At 36.0% G+C, this 16,768-nt stretch overlaps 1 protein-coding gene across 1 annotated transcript; it reads left to right on the top strand.

The window, feature by feature from the left end:
* Positions 1-4,666: 4,666 nt before the first annotated feature.
* On the top strand, positions 4,667-16,153 carry LOC134245867 (afadin-like; the record flags this gene model as incomplete). The annotated part of the gene is made up of 2 exons (XM_062728112.1): positions 4,667-4,897; positions 15,964-16,153. Coding segments are annotated over exons 1-2 (289 nt in total), but the record flags the coding sequence as incomplete, so codon positions are not given.
* Positions 16,154-16,768: the final 615 nt, after the last annotated feature.

Raw genomic sequence — 16,768 nt, 5'->3', positions numbered from 1 at the left:
TCATTGACTTGTTCTATATGTAAACTAATGGAAAAAATACTTTTTAAATATATGTTTAATCATATTAAGGAACATGACTTATTGTGTAAATACCAATCTGGGTTCCAACCTGGGGATTCTACTGTTAACCAATTAGTTGAAATTTATCATAAAATTATGTCGAACCTTGACATAGGCAGAGATATACGTTTTATATTTTGTGACATTTCCAAAGCTTTTGACAAGGTATGGCATAAGGGAATGATTTTCAAACTTAAAAACTTTGGATTTAGAAGTAATATACTGGGTTGGATTGAAGACTATCTTACTGAGAGACAACAAAGGGTGAATTTAGAAGGCTATTCATCATCATGTAAAACAATAGATGCTGGGGTACCCCAGGGGTCTGTACTGGGTCCTTTCTTGTTTTTGTTATATATAAATGATATATCTAAAGATATATCTTGTAATATTCGACTGTTTGCTGATGATACTTTTTTGTTTGCTATAATAGACAATGATATCAATGCTCCAACAATGTCCCTTACTCAAGATCTTGAAAAGATAAGAAATTGGTCCAAAGCATGGGCTGGAGATTTTAATAGTGAAAAAACTGTTAATGTTGATTTTACTAGAAAACACGTAAGTTATCCTAATATTCAGTTTGGATATGGAGGTGATTATATAAAACAATCAAATACTCATGTTCATTTAGGATTACAATTTCAAGCAGATGGTTCTTGGAACAATCACATATCAAATATATATGAAAAGGCATGTAAAAGATTAAATATAATTAGGTTACTGAAACATAGCATTGATAGAAATTCACTTATAAAAATTTATTTTGCCTTTATAAGACCAATTTTAGAATATGCTGATGTTGTATGGGATAATTGTACCCAAAATAGTTCAGACTTCAAATAGAAGCTGCTAGAATTATTACTGGACTTAGAGTTAATTCATCCAGAACTTGTTTGTATGGTGAACTAGGATGGGAACCATTATATCTTAGAAGAGAAAAACACAAACTTCAATTGATGTATAAAATGATTAATGGTTCTGCACCTGATTATTTGTATGATTTGATTCAACCTTGTTTTCCTGTTCAACATGCTTACAACCTAAGGTCTGGATGTAATAACTTATGCATACCAGTTTGTAAAACAATGTCATACTATAATAGTTTTATTCCATCAACCGTAAAACTTTGGAACAGTCTTACTGAAGATGTAAAAAACTCTCCTTCATTAGCTATCTTTAAAGCAAAACTTAAGAATTGGGGAGCAACTAATAAGCCTTGTATGTACTTTAACTTTGGTAATAGGAAAGAAAATATCTTGCATTGTCAGTTGAGAAACAATGCTAGTAATCTTAATGCACATTTAAAAAATCATTTTTTATCAGATATTCAATCATGTCAAAAGTGTGGATTTCATACTGAAGATACTGAACATTATTTTATCAACTGTCCATCGTATAATGTTGAAAGAAACATATTGGTAAAAAAATTAAATGATATTAATGTTGTTTTTGAACTCGACGCTCTACTAAGAGGAAAATCTCAATACTCTTATCAAACAAATTGTCAAATATTTTCATATGTACAAGAATTTATAAAATCTTCTAAAAGACTATATTAGGGACACTGTCATATTAAATATTCTATTAAATGCATAATTTTTTTTTCTTCTTCAAATATTTGTATTATTTTTAAGCTGGAACAGTATGTAAATAATATGCATACAGTTAGGGGTTGTCATTTTTTTTAGATATAATATTGATAAATAATACTTGATTGTGAATCTTTATTTTTCATTATAATTTTATTGATTATCATGTTCATGTATTATTTACTTCTAATTTGTATCTTGACCAATTATAAAAGGAGAGGGCTTACATAGGCATTGCCTGTTGCCCAATCCTGATTGAATTATATTCAATAAAATATGTTTAAAGTTCAAGCACGCCTACCGAGAAAATCAAACTCTCGAGGTGTTGTCTCATTAATTTCTTATTACAGCATTTGATATACAAGATATATTATCTTTATAAAGTATCTGGTTAACTTTTGACCAAAAGGTAATTCAAAAAATATTTTTCACAATTACCGGGGTATGTATCTGATTTATTTATAGTGTTTGATACGAGGGTTTGTAGAATTAAAGCCGAGAGACAATGAATCGTATCTGCTGTGTGAAGACCACGGACGTGTTTTTCTTAATTCTAAGACATTAAATTCTTTCTCCCCTTTTTAATAATAATCTTAGGCGTTTGATTTCATATATTTGTTCAATTAAGTTTGCCTCGGACACATGTGCAGTAAAAACTTTTCGTTTTACGGTCAGTTGTTTATTGACTTTATGTTTACTGTTTATACAAAGACTAATCTCAATTTAACTAAATTATTTATCTTCGTATATATCCGACCAGTGTATAAAATTATGTGGTGTTACATAATTAGGTACACGACACACTGTAAATGATACTGTAAATAAATACTAAATATTATTTAATTTGAAAATATTAATTTTTTTTCAAGTTACATGAAAGACATTTCAGATTTAAAAAAAAAAGACTATGTTAACAGGTCAACTTTAATTTCAAATTTCCACCTAGCCACATTATATATAGAAAGCTATGATGAAGTTTAAAAATATTTTTAAAGACATAATTTGAAGCGATATCAAAGGTTTTTTTTAAAGTATGGTATTTTTTTTAAATCTAGGAAAATTAATGTTCTCGCAACATTTGTAAGAAATGTTTATATACAATGTTTTGGAAACTTTAAAAATGTTTTCGTAACATTTCCAGAGAGGAATCTTACAATATAGTGTATGCTAAAACTTTTTTGAAAAAAAAATTGAAACCGTTTGGGGAAAAAAAAGACTAAATCAAGATCAAAATCAAAACATTTTTAAAACCTTTATATTTTGTTGAACTTTCGATGATGGGAAAATAATTACTATTATATTAATATTGTTTGATTTTGAATTTTTTCATTTACCAATAAAAACGATAATTTTTTTTTTATTATTATTATTATATATTTTTAGATTATTATTTTCTTAAAATAATTTCAAAAGAAACCACACAATCTTTTCAGTTCCCATTACCGGCGGCGTCTTTATACATACATGTACGTAACACCTCCTAATGGGATATGTGTACCTGACCCTAGTTGTTGTTTTAACAATTACTGACACGTTTTTTAAGATATATTCGACGGTAGCTGGAGATCACTTGAATATTTTAAAATATATATCTTCAACCTGAGAAGATTAAATTTTGGACACCCCCCCCCCCCCATCACCACATACACAAGAAAAAGTAACTAATTTAAAAAAAAACGATAAGAAATAAAAAGAAATAAAAATGAATTTTGTAAATATTTATTCTTATTCATCTGTTATAAAAAGAACCCATCAAAGTATATCTTTCTGATATTATATATATTACATAAAAATTAAATATTACGTACTATGTGTACTTAGAATAATATATGTTTTATCGCCACAATAAACAATTTGTTGAGATCCCCCCCCAAAAAATAACCCAAGTCCCGAATCGTCTTTACCCAAGTCCCGAACCGTCTTGTCGCTAGTCCCGAAACGTCGTATTAGTCAGGTCCCGAAACGTCGTGGTCCCGAAAGATCCTGCACCCCACTCCAGTGAAGTCGCCAATTCCAGGTCACGCCAGGGTGTTACTTTGATATTTTGCAAATCTGTTTATTTTATATTTTATGCAATATATGTATTGAGAGAACAAATAGTGAGTCATCCAAACACCTTTTCGTTTTCAAAATAGTTGCACGGAAACAATATTTACAGGGGTATTTCAGCAAGGCCTAGCTTCCCCAATTACGAATCATTTTCTCCATTTCCGGGTCATGTGACTTTACGGTCGTGTAATATTCATGGAACGTTTCGGAACAAGATTTTTATGATGTTGAAAAAAAAAAACAATTCATGCAGCTTGAGTAAAAAGTAAAACAACCACAGAAATATGTTTAAATTATTTTTAAAAAAAATCACAACAAAACATGCTGTATTAAAAAAAAATGTATTAGGATTTAAAATAATACAATAAAAAAAATGCATTTGAAGGGTTAACTCGATTTTATTTTTTAGAAAAAATATTTTCCAGTTAGAATACTTTTGATAATCAAGGTAAATACATGGTTGTTGATTGGTTTTGTACATAGAATTTTGACATGTTCATGCCACGAGACTGCATGACCCGCAATTGGAGAAACTACTACAGTTTGATTTAATATTTATTACACTTTTATTTTAGCAGCGATCATTATGATTGATTTCTCAGTTAAAAATAAATGCATTTGCCATACTTTAGAGCTATCATTATTTATCTAGAACTTTTAAATCAGCCTTTCTGCAACGAACAAAAACGAAAGTAGCCCGTCACCACAGCAGAAAGTTAACATTCAAGTCTTTAATGCGTGCGTTTCAGAATTTCGATTGTCGGATGCTGTCTTCAAGTTTATATTCGATTTTTTTTTTCAATAATTACGTACAGAAAGACCAGTTCTTCGTGATAGCGTATTCATTAAGTTTTTTGTGCTTAAATTTTAACACTAGGCATAAAATACACGCGAGTGACCCGGAATTGGAGACGACCCGGAATTGGCGACATCACTGTATTTGACCATTCGATGCCGTTCAAAAACCAGTTGTTGTGACTGTGTATTCGAAATACGGAAGCTATAATCTTAAAAGAGGACTTGCAAAAGCGGAAATATTATTGGATACATTATTTCAAGAATATTGCTTGGGATTTGATGGCTATTAAGTAGTCAAAATGACGGATAAGAACATTGAGCGACAGTGGCTCGCGAACATAATCACACAGTGGAATCAGGACCATTACGATTTATACGAATTAAGTCAACCCAACGAGGTAATTCATGACAAACTGCAAATCTAGAATTTATTTTTCATGGTTTCTTGTCTCATTTTGGTTCAAAAATTAGTTGTTTTCGGCGACTAACGTAGTTTACCTGTGGAGTGTATATATGCAGGTAAACTCAGGTGTCAACAAAATTTCAAGATGGCCGCCTCCTCGTAGACCGTCAGTCGGGACAGAGTATTAGGCATGTAGGAGCAGTAATGGCTTGTCACTGGAAACATTACATCGTAAAAGTCTCTGTCTCGTGGAGTAGAGTGCCTAACTGTTACAGTAATGCGTCGGTGCGAATCACACCCTCTGGAATACAGGTGGAAAATTGATTGACCCCATTTCCTCCCTTTAAGTGACCTCATTTATGACTAACAAATAATTCACTGCATTGACGCATAGGACACATATCAAATGAAATACACACATCCACACAGAAACATCTTCTACATTTGGGGTACATGTTGTATATATATATATATATATTATCAATATTGAAAAAAAATACAAGTTCGGAAATCCTTCTTCACCTTCCGTTAATGTCAATTTTAATTTCATTTTTATGAACATGATCAAATCCATAACATCTTTTTAAAAAATTAGTGTTTAACGTTTATATGGTTGTTATAAACAGAATGAACAATTAATGTAACTTTAGTGAATGTGACTGTTAAAACATGTTCATTACTTTTCACAATTACCAATTCAATAGCTGTAGGACATGAAATGTAAAAGTTATGAGCCAGTTGTATAACTATCTGTCATACATACAAATCACTAAAACAATTGTACTCTGTTAGGCATACCATGGCACACAGAGGAATTTTGAACCTTTAACATGTTAAAGTTATTAATTAAAAATTATTTTACATGTAGGGAGCAGCTAAAAACTATTTCACAAAAAATTTATGACCAAAGACTTTTTTTTTACTTCTCTGACAAGTATCAAAGCTATAGAGCAATAGGTCACAAAAATCTTACTTTTCTTTTACATTATATTAAAATTGCCAAATGATATTTTAGGGGAAAAAATGATATCTTTATCATACAAAATATTATAAATGGTGTCAGATTTTTATCTTTGTCAAAAGATTTTTCACGAGCCACAACCCATCTCTTTTAATTCTGAAATATCATTGAGCAGAAACTATTTTCGTAAAAGCGTAAACTGTGTTGACTAGATATACAAACGAGAATCTCAATATGCTGAAAAAAGCTCTCTGTGGTTATATAATTAACACACAGAATGTTCTCTTTCTGTCTCAGTTATTTACCCCCTCATTTCAGCATTTGCTCAGATTACACAATGAAAGTGTGGCATTATCTTAATTGTTTCATTTGACTTAATGACTTTGCATCCTAATCATAACAAGTAAAGGTCAAAAAAGTCTTAGATAATCTATATTGTAAACATCATAACAGGAATAATTCAGAGAATACATAAGTACCCAGTATACTATACTAGTACAGACACACTAGTCCCTGTTCATTACTTGGTTGATTATAAAGTGATTCACAAAAGTATGTCAGGAATGTGGACCAGGAACTGATCTGGCCACAGGGGACTAGACGGTGTCGAGTGGTTACGACCCGATTCCGTGTTCGATCCGCGTGGTAACGACCCGAGTGGTTTCGACCTACTTATAATTATATACATACAGGTAAATAGAGGGGTTCACACTATAAGCACACTATAAGGGAACAAACCCCTTAGATATACACATGGTTTCAAGGTAGCTGTATGGCTTCAGGGAGGGATACGTGTCAATTATTGGTTGTCAACATTGAAGTCAATAGTAAACTTAAGATTGATTTTAGGACAAGGATGCAATTAATTTCATTTGAAATAAATTATAAATAATTTATAAATATTTGAACATTTTCCTTAAAAACTAATCAGCCTTTTGTGGGATGATATACGTAATAATAAATGGTTAAGATAAACAGAATTATTTAGCATTTTTTTTAATAATGAATAAACAGTCACGATCAGTTTAAAAAAATCTGAATATTTTGAATAAGACCCCCAAAAATGTTTTTAAACTATCGAAATTGTTATAATTAATATTGCTCCGGAACGAAACCACTCGGGTCAAAACCACGCGGGTCGAACAAGGAAAAGGGTCGAAACCACGCGGATCGAACAAGGAATCGGGTCGTACCCACCCGCATAAGGATAAAACGTACGCTGAACTAGGACCTGAGGTCCCCTGCTCAGTTCACGACTATCGGGCCTGTTTACTCCGCTACAAAATGTAGTGCGTTGCATACGTAAAGTGAAAATAGAAAAAATCGTAATACTGTGAAGCCTTTAAAGTGTAAAACAAACAATTTTTTGTAAGGAATAACCATCTGATGGGTATTAGAAAAGATAGTTTGGGTGGAGGGTGGGTGCTAAGCAACATTAACTGCAATTTTATGCGATATATGATATATAAGCGTTTAACATTTATGGATTACGTTCGGTGACCTGTGCTCTCCCCTATGATTTTATTCCATGTAACGTTATAGTACACATCAGTAGGGACAACAGTAATGTGACCAGAGAACAAGTAATCTTGTACATCAGTGGGGGACCAGAGGTCCCCTTATATTGTACATCAGTAGGGGGACATCAGTGGGAGAGCAAAGGTCACCTTGTATAGTACATAAGTAGCGGGACCAGAGGTCACCTTAAACTGTACATCAGTAGGGGAACAAGAGGGCACCTTAATGTACATCAGTAGGGGGACCAAAGGATACCTAATATTGTACATCAGGAAGAAGAACAGTTTGTCACCTTACATAATACAACATTAGGTTGACCAGAAGTCAACTTATACTGTACATCAGAGGGGTACATCAGTAGGGGGACCAGAGATCACCATATACTCTACATCAGTAGGGGGAACAGAGGGCACCTTATACTGTACATCAGTAGGGGGACTTGAGGGCATTTTGAATTGAAGACACATTATATTGTACATAAGTAAGGGACAACAGAAAGGGGGCTATAGAACACCTTATATTCTACACCAGTAGGGGGACCAGAGGTCACCATTAATTCTACATATGTAGGGGGACCAGAGGTCACCTTAAATTGTACGTCAGTTGTGGGACCAGAGGTCACTTTATACTGCACATCAGTAGGGGACATCAGTAGGAGAGCAGAGGTAATCTTATATTGTACATTAGAAGGGGGACCAGAGGTCACCTTATATTGTACAGCAGTAGGGGGACAAGAGGTCACCTTAAATTGTACATAAATATGGGGACCAGGAGTCACTTTATATTTTACATCATTTGGGGGACCAGAGGCAACCTTATATTGTACATCAGCTGTAGTAGTGTGACCAGAGGTCACCTTTTACTGTACATCAGTAGGGGGCTAGAGGTCACCTTATATTGTACATCAGTAGGGGACAACAGTAAGGGGACCAAAGAACAGCTTATATGGTACATCATTAGTGGGACCAGAGGTGACCTTATATCCTTCATCAATAGGGGGACTAGGAATCACCTTATATTGCACATCAGTTTGGGGACCAGAGGCAATCTTATATTGTACATTAGCTAAAGTAGGGGGACCAGAGGTCACCTTATATTGTACATCAGTAAGGGGACCAAAGGTCACCTTATATTGTACATCAGTAGGGGGAGCAGAGGTCACCCTATATTGTACATACGTAGGGGGACCAAAGTTCACCTTATATTGTACATCAGTAGGGGACCAGAGGACACATTAAATTGTACATCAGTAGGGGGGCCAGCGGTGAGCGGTCACCTTAAGTTGTACATCAATAGGGGGACTAGGAGTCACTATATATTGTACATCATTTGGGGAAAAAGAGGCAACTTTATTTTGTACATTAGCTGTAGTAGGGGGGCGAGAGGTCACCTTAAATTCAATTGTACATCAGTAGGGAGACCAGAGGTCACCTTATACTGTACATCAGTAGTGGACATAAGAAGGAGAGCAGAGGTTACCATTAATTCTACAATTTTAGGGGGACCTGAGGTCACCTTATACTGTACATCAGTTGGGAGACTAGAGGTAACCTTATGTTGTATATCAGTAGCGGGACCGGGAGTCACCTTATATTGTACATCCGTAGGGGGACCAGGAGTCACCTTTTATTGTACATCAGCAGGGGGACCAAAGGGTACCTTATACTGTACAACAGTAGTGGACATCAGTAGGAGAGCAGAAGTTACCTTTGATTCTACATATGTAGGGGGACCAGAGGTCACCTTATACTGTACATCAGTTGGGGGGGGCTATAGATAACCATATATTGTGTATCAGTAGGGGGACCAGGAGTCACCTTATATTGTACATCAGTTGGGGGACCAGAGGCAACCTTATATTGTACATCAGTAGGGGGACCTGTGGTCATCTTATATTGAACATCAGTATGGGACCAGAGGACATCTAATATTATACTTTAAATCAATAGGGGGACCAGAGGGCACCTTTTATTGTACATCAGTAGGGGGCATCAGTTGGGACCAGAGAGCACCTTAAATATTGTTCATCTGTAGGGGACCTGTGGGCACCTTTTATTGAACATCAGTAGGGGACACTTAATATTACACTTTACATCAATAGGGGAACCAGAGGTCATCTTATATTGTACATCAGTAGGGGGACCAGAGGTCAATTTATATTGTACATCAGTAGGGGGACCAGAACACACCTTATATTACACTGTAGATCAATAGGGGGACCAGAGGACACTTTGAAATGTACATCAGTAGGGGGACTAGAGGTCACCTTATATTGTATATCACTAGGGGGACCAGAGGTAAGCTTATATTGTACATCAGTAGGGGGGCCAGAGGACATCATATATTGTACATTGGTATGGGGACTAGGGGTCACCTTATATTGTACATTAGTAAGGGACCTGTGGTACCCTTATATTGAACATCAGTAGGGGACCTGAGGACACTTAATATTACACTTTACATCAATAGGGGGACTAAAGGTAACCCATTATTGTTCATCAGTAGGGGGACCAGAGGTCACCTTATATTGTACATCAGTAGGGGGACTAAAGGACACCTTATAAAGTACATCAGTAGTGGAACAGGAGGGCACCGTATATACCTCTTCAGTGTGGGGGCCAGAGGACACCTTATATTGTACATCAGTAGGGGGACCAGAGGACACCTTATATTACACTTTAAATCAATAAGGGGACCAGAGGACCCCTTATATTGTACATCAGTAGGGGGAATTGAGGTTACCTTATATTGTATATGAAAAGAGGGACAAGAGATAACCTTATATTGTACATCAGTAGGGGGACCAGAGGACACCACATATCGTACATTGGTAGGGGGACTAGGGGTCACCTTATATTGTACATCAGTAGGGGGTCTAGATAACACCTTATAATATACATCAGTAGGGTGACCATAAGGTGCAATGTACATCAGTAGTCGGACCAGAGGACACTTTATATTGTACATCGGTAGGGGGACCAGAGGACACATAACATTACACTTTAGATCAATAAGGGGACCAGAGGGCACCTTATAGTAGTGGACATCAGTATGACATTTGAAAACAAAAAAAAAAAAAAAGAAAAAGCTTCATGTATGATTCGACACTCTCTTTATAGCTCAGGTTTAGTCCAAGACCAACCGCTTTAACCACTACCGGTACGCTACGAAGTATGTGCATCTTTCATTGACATCTTTCAGTGTGATTTAAATGGACGGGTTTGTCACATTTCCATCATTTAAGCGTTCACGAAGAATGGAGACTTGGTCCATTCCTGTTCAAAATTCGTTTTAATAACTCTATTAAAATCATTTCCCACTAAATATGCTTAACGGTCAACTTTGAAATAAATATTATCAAATGATAAGTCGTTCAGAAAAATAAAATGATAAAATATTTTAAAGATGTCATTACTTAGAACATGATTTTAGAAAAATATAGCTTTTTGTGGATTTTGAAAATTGAAAAACATTTTGTCTCAGAGCGGGGGATTTTACACGCCTTATACACCCTCTTTCAAAATACACATCATTCGGCAGTAGTTCACACTGTTTGAAAAACGTTTGTCAAAAAAAAGCTTATTACTCAAAAGTAACCCTTAAAAAATGAGTGAAAACGACTGCATATAAGAATATATGAACAATTATTAAAAATATCAGTAATTGTAGTTGTCCACGTTTATTTGAATTTCAAACAGATAATGAAACTTTAATCTATTGCTTAAAACCCTCAAAACAAATTTACAATAAGATGTACTTGATAAAAAAAGCAAAGGTCTAAGAAGAGCAGAGAATTGCAAGAGCACAAGGATAGATTTATAGTCAATTTTTTTTTAAATATCAGTGGTCTTATTGTTTAAATTCATATTCGGGGATGCAATTTAATTTCTAGAATCTATTATTGATCTAGGAATCTAGAAAGCAATTTTTTGGCAAAAAATTGAAAAGTTTATGAGAATAAGGAATCCACAACATAGGATTTTTTCATGACAGCGTCCAAACCCGAAAGCCCTGAAGAGTAAAGGAGTCTTAGGGATAAACAAAAGTTAATGTTCATTCACGTTAACAATATTCAGAAGGAAGAAACAAGTCCAGGAAATCATAGGATCTGCAATAATCCAGTATACAAAGGTTCATACTAGAAAATGAGTTCAAAAAACAATTGAAAATGAATCAGAAATTGGATAAAAATGTTACTTACATGTGTTTAAATGAAAAGATAATTTTAGGTTTAATCATTATAACAATATTATTGAAAAGCGACTTTTGTTTCGTTCCGAGCACCGATGACATTATTAAACGACCCTTGTATAAGGTGACCTACCGATGTACAATATCAGGTGTCCGCTGGCCCCCTACTGATATACAATATGAGGTGACCTCTATTCCCCCTACTGATGTACAATATACGGTGACCTTTGGTCCCCCTTCTGATGTGCAATGTAAAGTGCCTTCTGATCCCCTTACTGATGTACAATAAGGTGACATCTGGTCCCCCTTCTGATGTACAATATCGTTTTTTTTTGAAGTTTTTTTTTTATCTGTAGTTTTATGAAGAGACTTACTTTTACAATTTAAACAATGACTTACTCCATTACTTAAAATGTAAAAGTCAGCTGTCAAATGTAAAAGTAAGTCTCTTCATAAAACTCTATTAGTCCTCCTACTGATGTATAATATAAGCTGACCTCTGGTCCCTTACTGGTCAACAACTGATGTACAATATGAGGTGACCTCTGGTCCCCCTGCTGATGTACAATATAAGGTGTCCTTTGATCTCCTTACTGATGTGCAATATAAGGTGAACTCTGGTCCCCTTCTGATGTTCAATTAGGGGTGACCTCTGGTCCCACTACTGACGCGCAATAAAAAATTGCCTCAGGTCCCCCTAGTGATGTACAATGTGTACGATTTCCTCTGGTCCCCTTTTAATGTACAATGTAAGGTGACCGCTGGTTCCCCTTTTGATGCACAATTTAAAGTGGTCTCTGTTCCCCTTACTGATGTTTGATATAAGGTGATCTCTAGTCCCCTTTCTGGTGTTAAATATAAGGTGACCTCTGGCCCGCCTTTTGATGTACAATATAAAGTGGTCTCTGGTCCCCATACTGATGTACAATATAAGATGTCCTCTGGTTCACCTTCTGATGTTAAATATAAGGTGACCTCTGGTCCCACTTTCTGATGAACAATATAAGGTAGCCTCTGGTCCCCTACCGATGTACAATATAATAATAAGGTGACCTCTGCCCGCCCCCCCCTCAGATGTACTGTATAAGGTGACCCTTGGTCCCCCTGCTGATGTACAATATAAGGTGACCTCTGTTCATCCTACTGATGTTAAATAAAAGGTGACCTCTAGTCCCCTTACTTATGTATAATATAAAGTGACCTCTGAACCCCCTACTTATGTACAATATAAGCTGACCTCTGGTCCTTCTGCTGATGTACAATATTAGGTGTCCTCTGGTCCCCTTATTGATGTTCAGTATAAGGTGACCTCTGATCCCTCTACTGATGTACAGTAAAATATTAGGTTACCACTAGTCTCCGTACTCATGAAAAGTATCGAGTGACCTCTGGTCCCCGTACTGATCGATGTACAATATAAGGTGTCCTCTGGTCACCCTACTGATGTACAATATAAGGTGAACCCTGGTACAACTGATATTGATCAATACAAAGTGACCTCTCATCCCCTTGCTGATGTACAATATAAGGTGACCTCTCGCCTCCTTTCTGGTGTTAAATATAAGGTATCCTACAGATGTACAGTACAATATTAGGTGACCACTATTCCCCATACAACATAAAATGAAGTCTGGTCATCCTTCTGATGTTAAATATAAGGTGACCTCTGGTCTCCCTACTGATGTACAATAAAAGGTGACCTAAGGTACCCCTGCTGATGTACATATGTAACTTCTGGTCATCCTTCTGATGTTTAATCTAAGGTGACCTCTGGTCCCCTTACTTACGTATAACATAAGGTGACCACTGGTCCCCCTACTTTTGTACAATATAAGCTGACCTCTGGTCCTTTTGATGATGAACAATATAAGATGACCTCTGGTCCAACTACTGATGTACAATATTAGGTGTCCTCTAGATCTGGTCTCCTTATTGATGTTCAACATAAGTGACCTCTGATCCCCCTTCTGATGTACAGTACAATATAAGGTGACCACTAGTCTCCATACTCATGAAAAATATCGGGTGACTTCTGGTCCCTGTACTGATGTACAATATAAGGTGTCCTCTGGTACAACTGCTGATGATCAATATAAAGTGACCTCTCATCTCCTTACTGATGTACAATATAAGGTGACCTCTAGTCCCCTTTCTGGTGATAAATATAAGGTATCCTCTGATCCCGCTACAGATGTACAGTACAATATTAGGTGACCACTAATCCCCGTACAATATAAAAAGACGTCTGGTCATCCTTCTGATGTTAAATATAAGGTGACCTCTGATCCTCCTACTGGTGTACAATAAAAGATGACCTAAGGTACCCCTGCTGATGTACATATGTAAATTCTGGTCATCCTTCTGATGTTTAATCTAAGGTGACCTCTGGTCCCCATACTTATGTACAATATCAAGTGACCTCTGGTTCCCCCTACTGATGTTCAATATAAGGTGAACTCTGCTTCTCCTACTGATGTACAATACAAGGTGACCTTTGGTCCCCCTACTGATGTACAATATAAGGTGTCCTCTGGTCCCCCTACTGATGTACAATATAAGGTGTCCTCTGGTTCCCTTATTGGTGTAATTGGTAACCTCTGGCCCCACTACTGATGTACAGTACAATATAAGATTACCACTAGCCCCCGTATTAATGTAAAATATCGCGTGACCTCTGGTCCCCGTAATGATGTACAAAATAAGGTGTCCTCTGGTCCCCCTACTGATGTACATTAAAAGGTGACACCTTTTCCCCCACTGATGTACAATATAAGGTGTTCTGTGGTCCCCCTTCAGATGTATAGTATAAGGTGTCCTCTGGTGCCCCTACTGATATACAAGAGAGGATATTGAAGTACAATATAAGATGACCTCTGGTCCTACTACTCATGTAAAATATAAGGTGTCCTCTGGTCCCGCTATAGATGTATAGTACAATATTTGGTTAGCACTAGTCCTCGTACAATATAAAGTGACGTCTGGTCCTTCTGCTGATGTACAGTACAATATTAGGTGACTAATTGTCCCTGTACAAATGTAAAACATCGGGTGACCTCTTGTCCCCGTATAGATGTACAATATAAGGTGTCCACTGGTCCCCCTACTGATGGATGATAAGGTGTCCCCCTCCCACTGTTGCACAATATAAGGTGCTCTCTAGTCTCCCTACTGATGTACAATATAAGGTTCCTCTGGTCCCTCTACTAATGTACAGTACAATATTAGGTTACCTGTAGTCCCCCTACTGATGCACATTATAGAATGACCTCTGGTCCCCGAAATGATGTACGATATAAGGTTTCCCCGGGTCCCCCTATTATGTGCAATAAAAGATTACCTTTGGAACCATATTGATTTAAAATGTAATGTGACCTATGATCCCTCTGATGATAAATATAAGGTGACAACTGGTCTCCCTAATGATGTTAAATATAAGGTGGCCTCTGGTCCCCCCTACTGATGTACAATGTAAGGTGACCTTTGGTCCCCCTATTGATGTAAAATATTAGGTTACCTCTGGTCACCCTTTATTATTTTCAAGTATTTGCTTATATATATATATATTAGAAAGTAAATCTTTATAAAGTTAAAAATATGATCATTTTAGAGTAAGACAAAGAAAATTGTCTATCATATAAAATTCATTAATATATAAGGTGACCTGAGGTCTCCGTATTGATGATATCGATGAATTTACTTCTGTGCCTTGAATGCCTGAAGAGTTCCTAGAATGTTTAATAACTACGCAAAATGACGAACTATTTGCGGGGGACCCCAGGTCCTAGTTCAGCGTACGTTTTATCCTTCTGCCATTCGAACTAGACTGGTCTACAGGTGTCACCTAAAGCTGGTATACAGAGTAGACCAGACCTCTCACTTTAGGTCACCAGATGATCAGATTACAGGTACCTGGCTTATCACGGTTTACAGGTAGTTTACCTGGACAGAGGAAGAGTTTGGTTTACCTGAGTCAGTGTTTATACCTGTTTTACTTACCATGGCTTCATCCATCTTCCTTCCTATTTGTGCCTTGACCTATTTCCTGTTTTGAGAACTTGTTTATGTTGTGCACTGTATGCCAAGATTTGATAGCAAAAAATAAAGCCAATGAAAAAATTAATAAAGGAAACATTGTATTCAATTTGCAAAGATGGGTACATCTACGAGCATTCATCATGTTCATGTGTTTATCGTTTGTTGTATACACTTTCTGTTTTAAAGAATGCAGTGACCATATCTTTTTCAAATTTGTTTAGAATTGTGTAGTTATAATGTTTGAAATGATTAAATCAGCTTTGCAACAATTAAAGCATAATACCTGGTAATCATAATAAGTGTAGATTATATCACCTGCATCAATTTTAAAATTTTGAGATTTTTTTAATTTACAGGATTGTGAGTTCCATGGCGTGGTCAGGTTCTACTTCCAGGACGGGAATAACGTGGTGACAAAATGTATCCACGTGGCGAGCTCGGCCACCACACAGGAAGTGGTGGATGTCCTGGTGGAGAAGTTCTGGCCCAACATACGCATGTTGACGGCCAACAAATACGCACTCTACGAGGTCCACGCCAATGGGGGTAAGGAAAATTGAGAAAACTTGTGTAGGCTATGTTATCATGGTTATTTATCTAGTGCATTGTGAAAGTGGAATTGATGTATGTATTAAAATATTTCTAAACATGCTAAACTTTGATCTATAGTCATGTTGATTGAGTGAATAGCAAGAGATGAAATCAGTAGAAATGTGTTATAATCTTCTTCATGTCTATAGCAGAGTGTACATGTATTGGAATCATTCTGCATTCCATTTTACCTCTTCCTGTGTCTCTATTGTAAGATAATATAATACACTAAACACAGAACTTCATCTAAGTCTTTCTGACTTTTTAAATATTGTCCAGCAATTTGTTAATTTACAGCTGACATTGCATTCTTTGAATTTAAACATTCCAACTATTTTTTGGTCTGCACAGTTTAGAATGGTGTAGTATTTTTGTTTAACATTTTTTGAACAATATAAAAAGATATATATCAGTTACGCACATCTTTTGACATTTAACAAATTTAACGATGGCATTTGGTCATTGTGTTCGTTTATTATTATTTTAAGATACAGTCCAATTCTTTATGCCACAGAGCAATTTCACACTTGGAGCAGAGCCATTAGCATGATTAGGAACAATGTACATTAT

The sequence above is a fragment of the Saccostrea cucullata genome, unplaced genomic scaffold, assembly GCF_032062105.1.
Source record: "Saccostrea cucullata isolate Sc308-1 unplaced genomic scaffold, CSIRO_AGI_Scuc_v1 ctg11076, whole genome shotgun sequence".
In the NCBI taxonomy this organism is placed as follows: Eukaryota; Metazoa; Mollusca; class Bivalvia; order Ostreida; family Ostreidae; genus Saccostrea; species Saccostrea cuccullata.
This window is presented reverse-complemented; position numbering and strand designations above follow the sequence as displayed.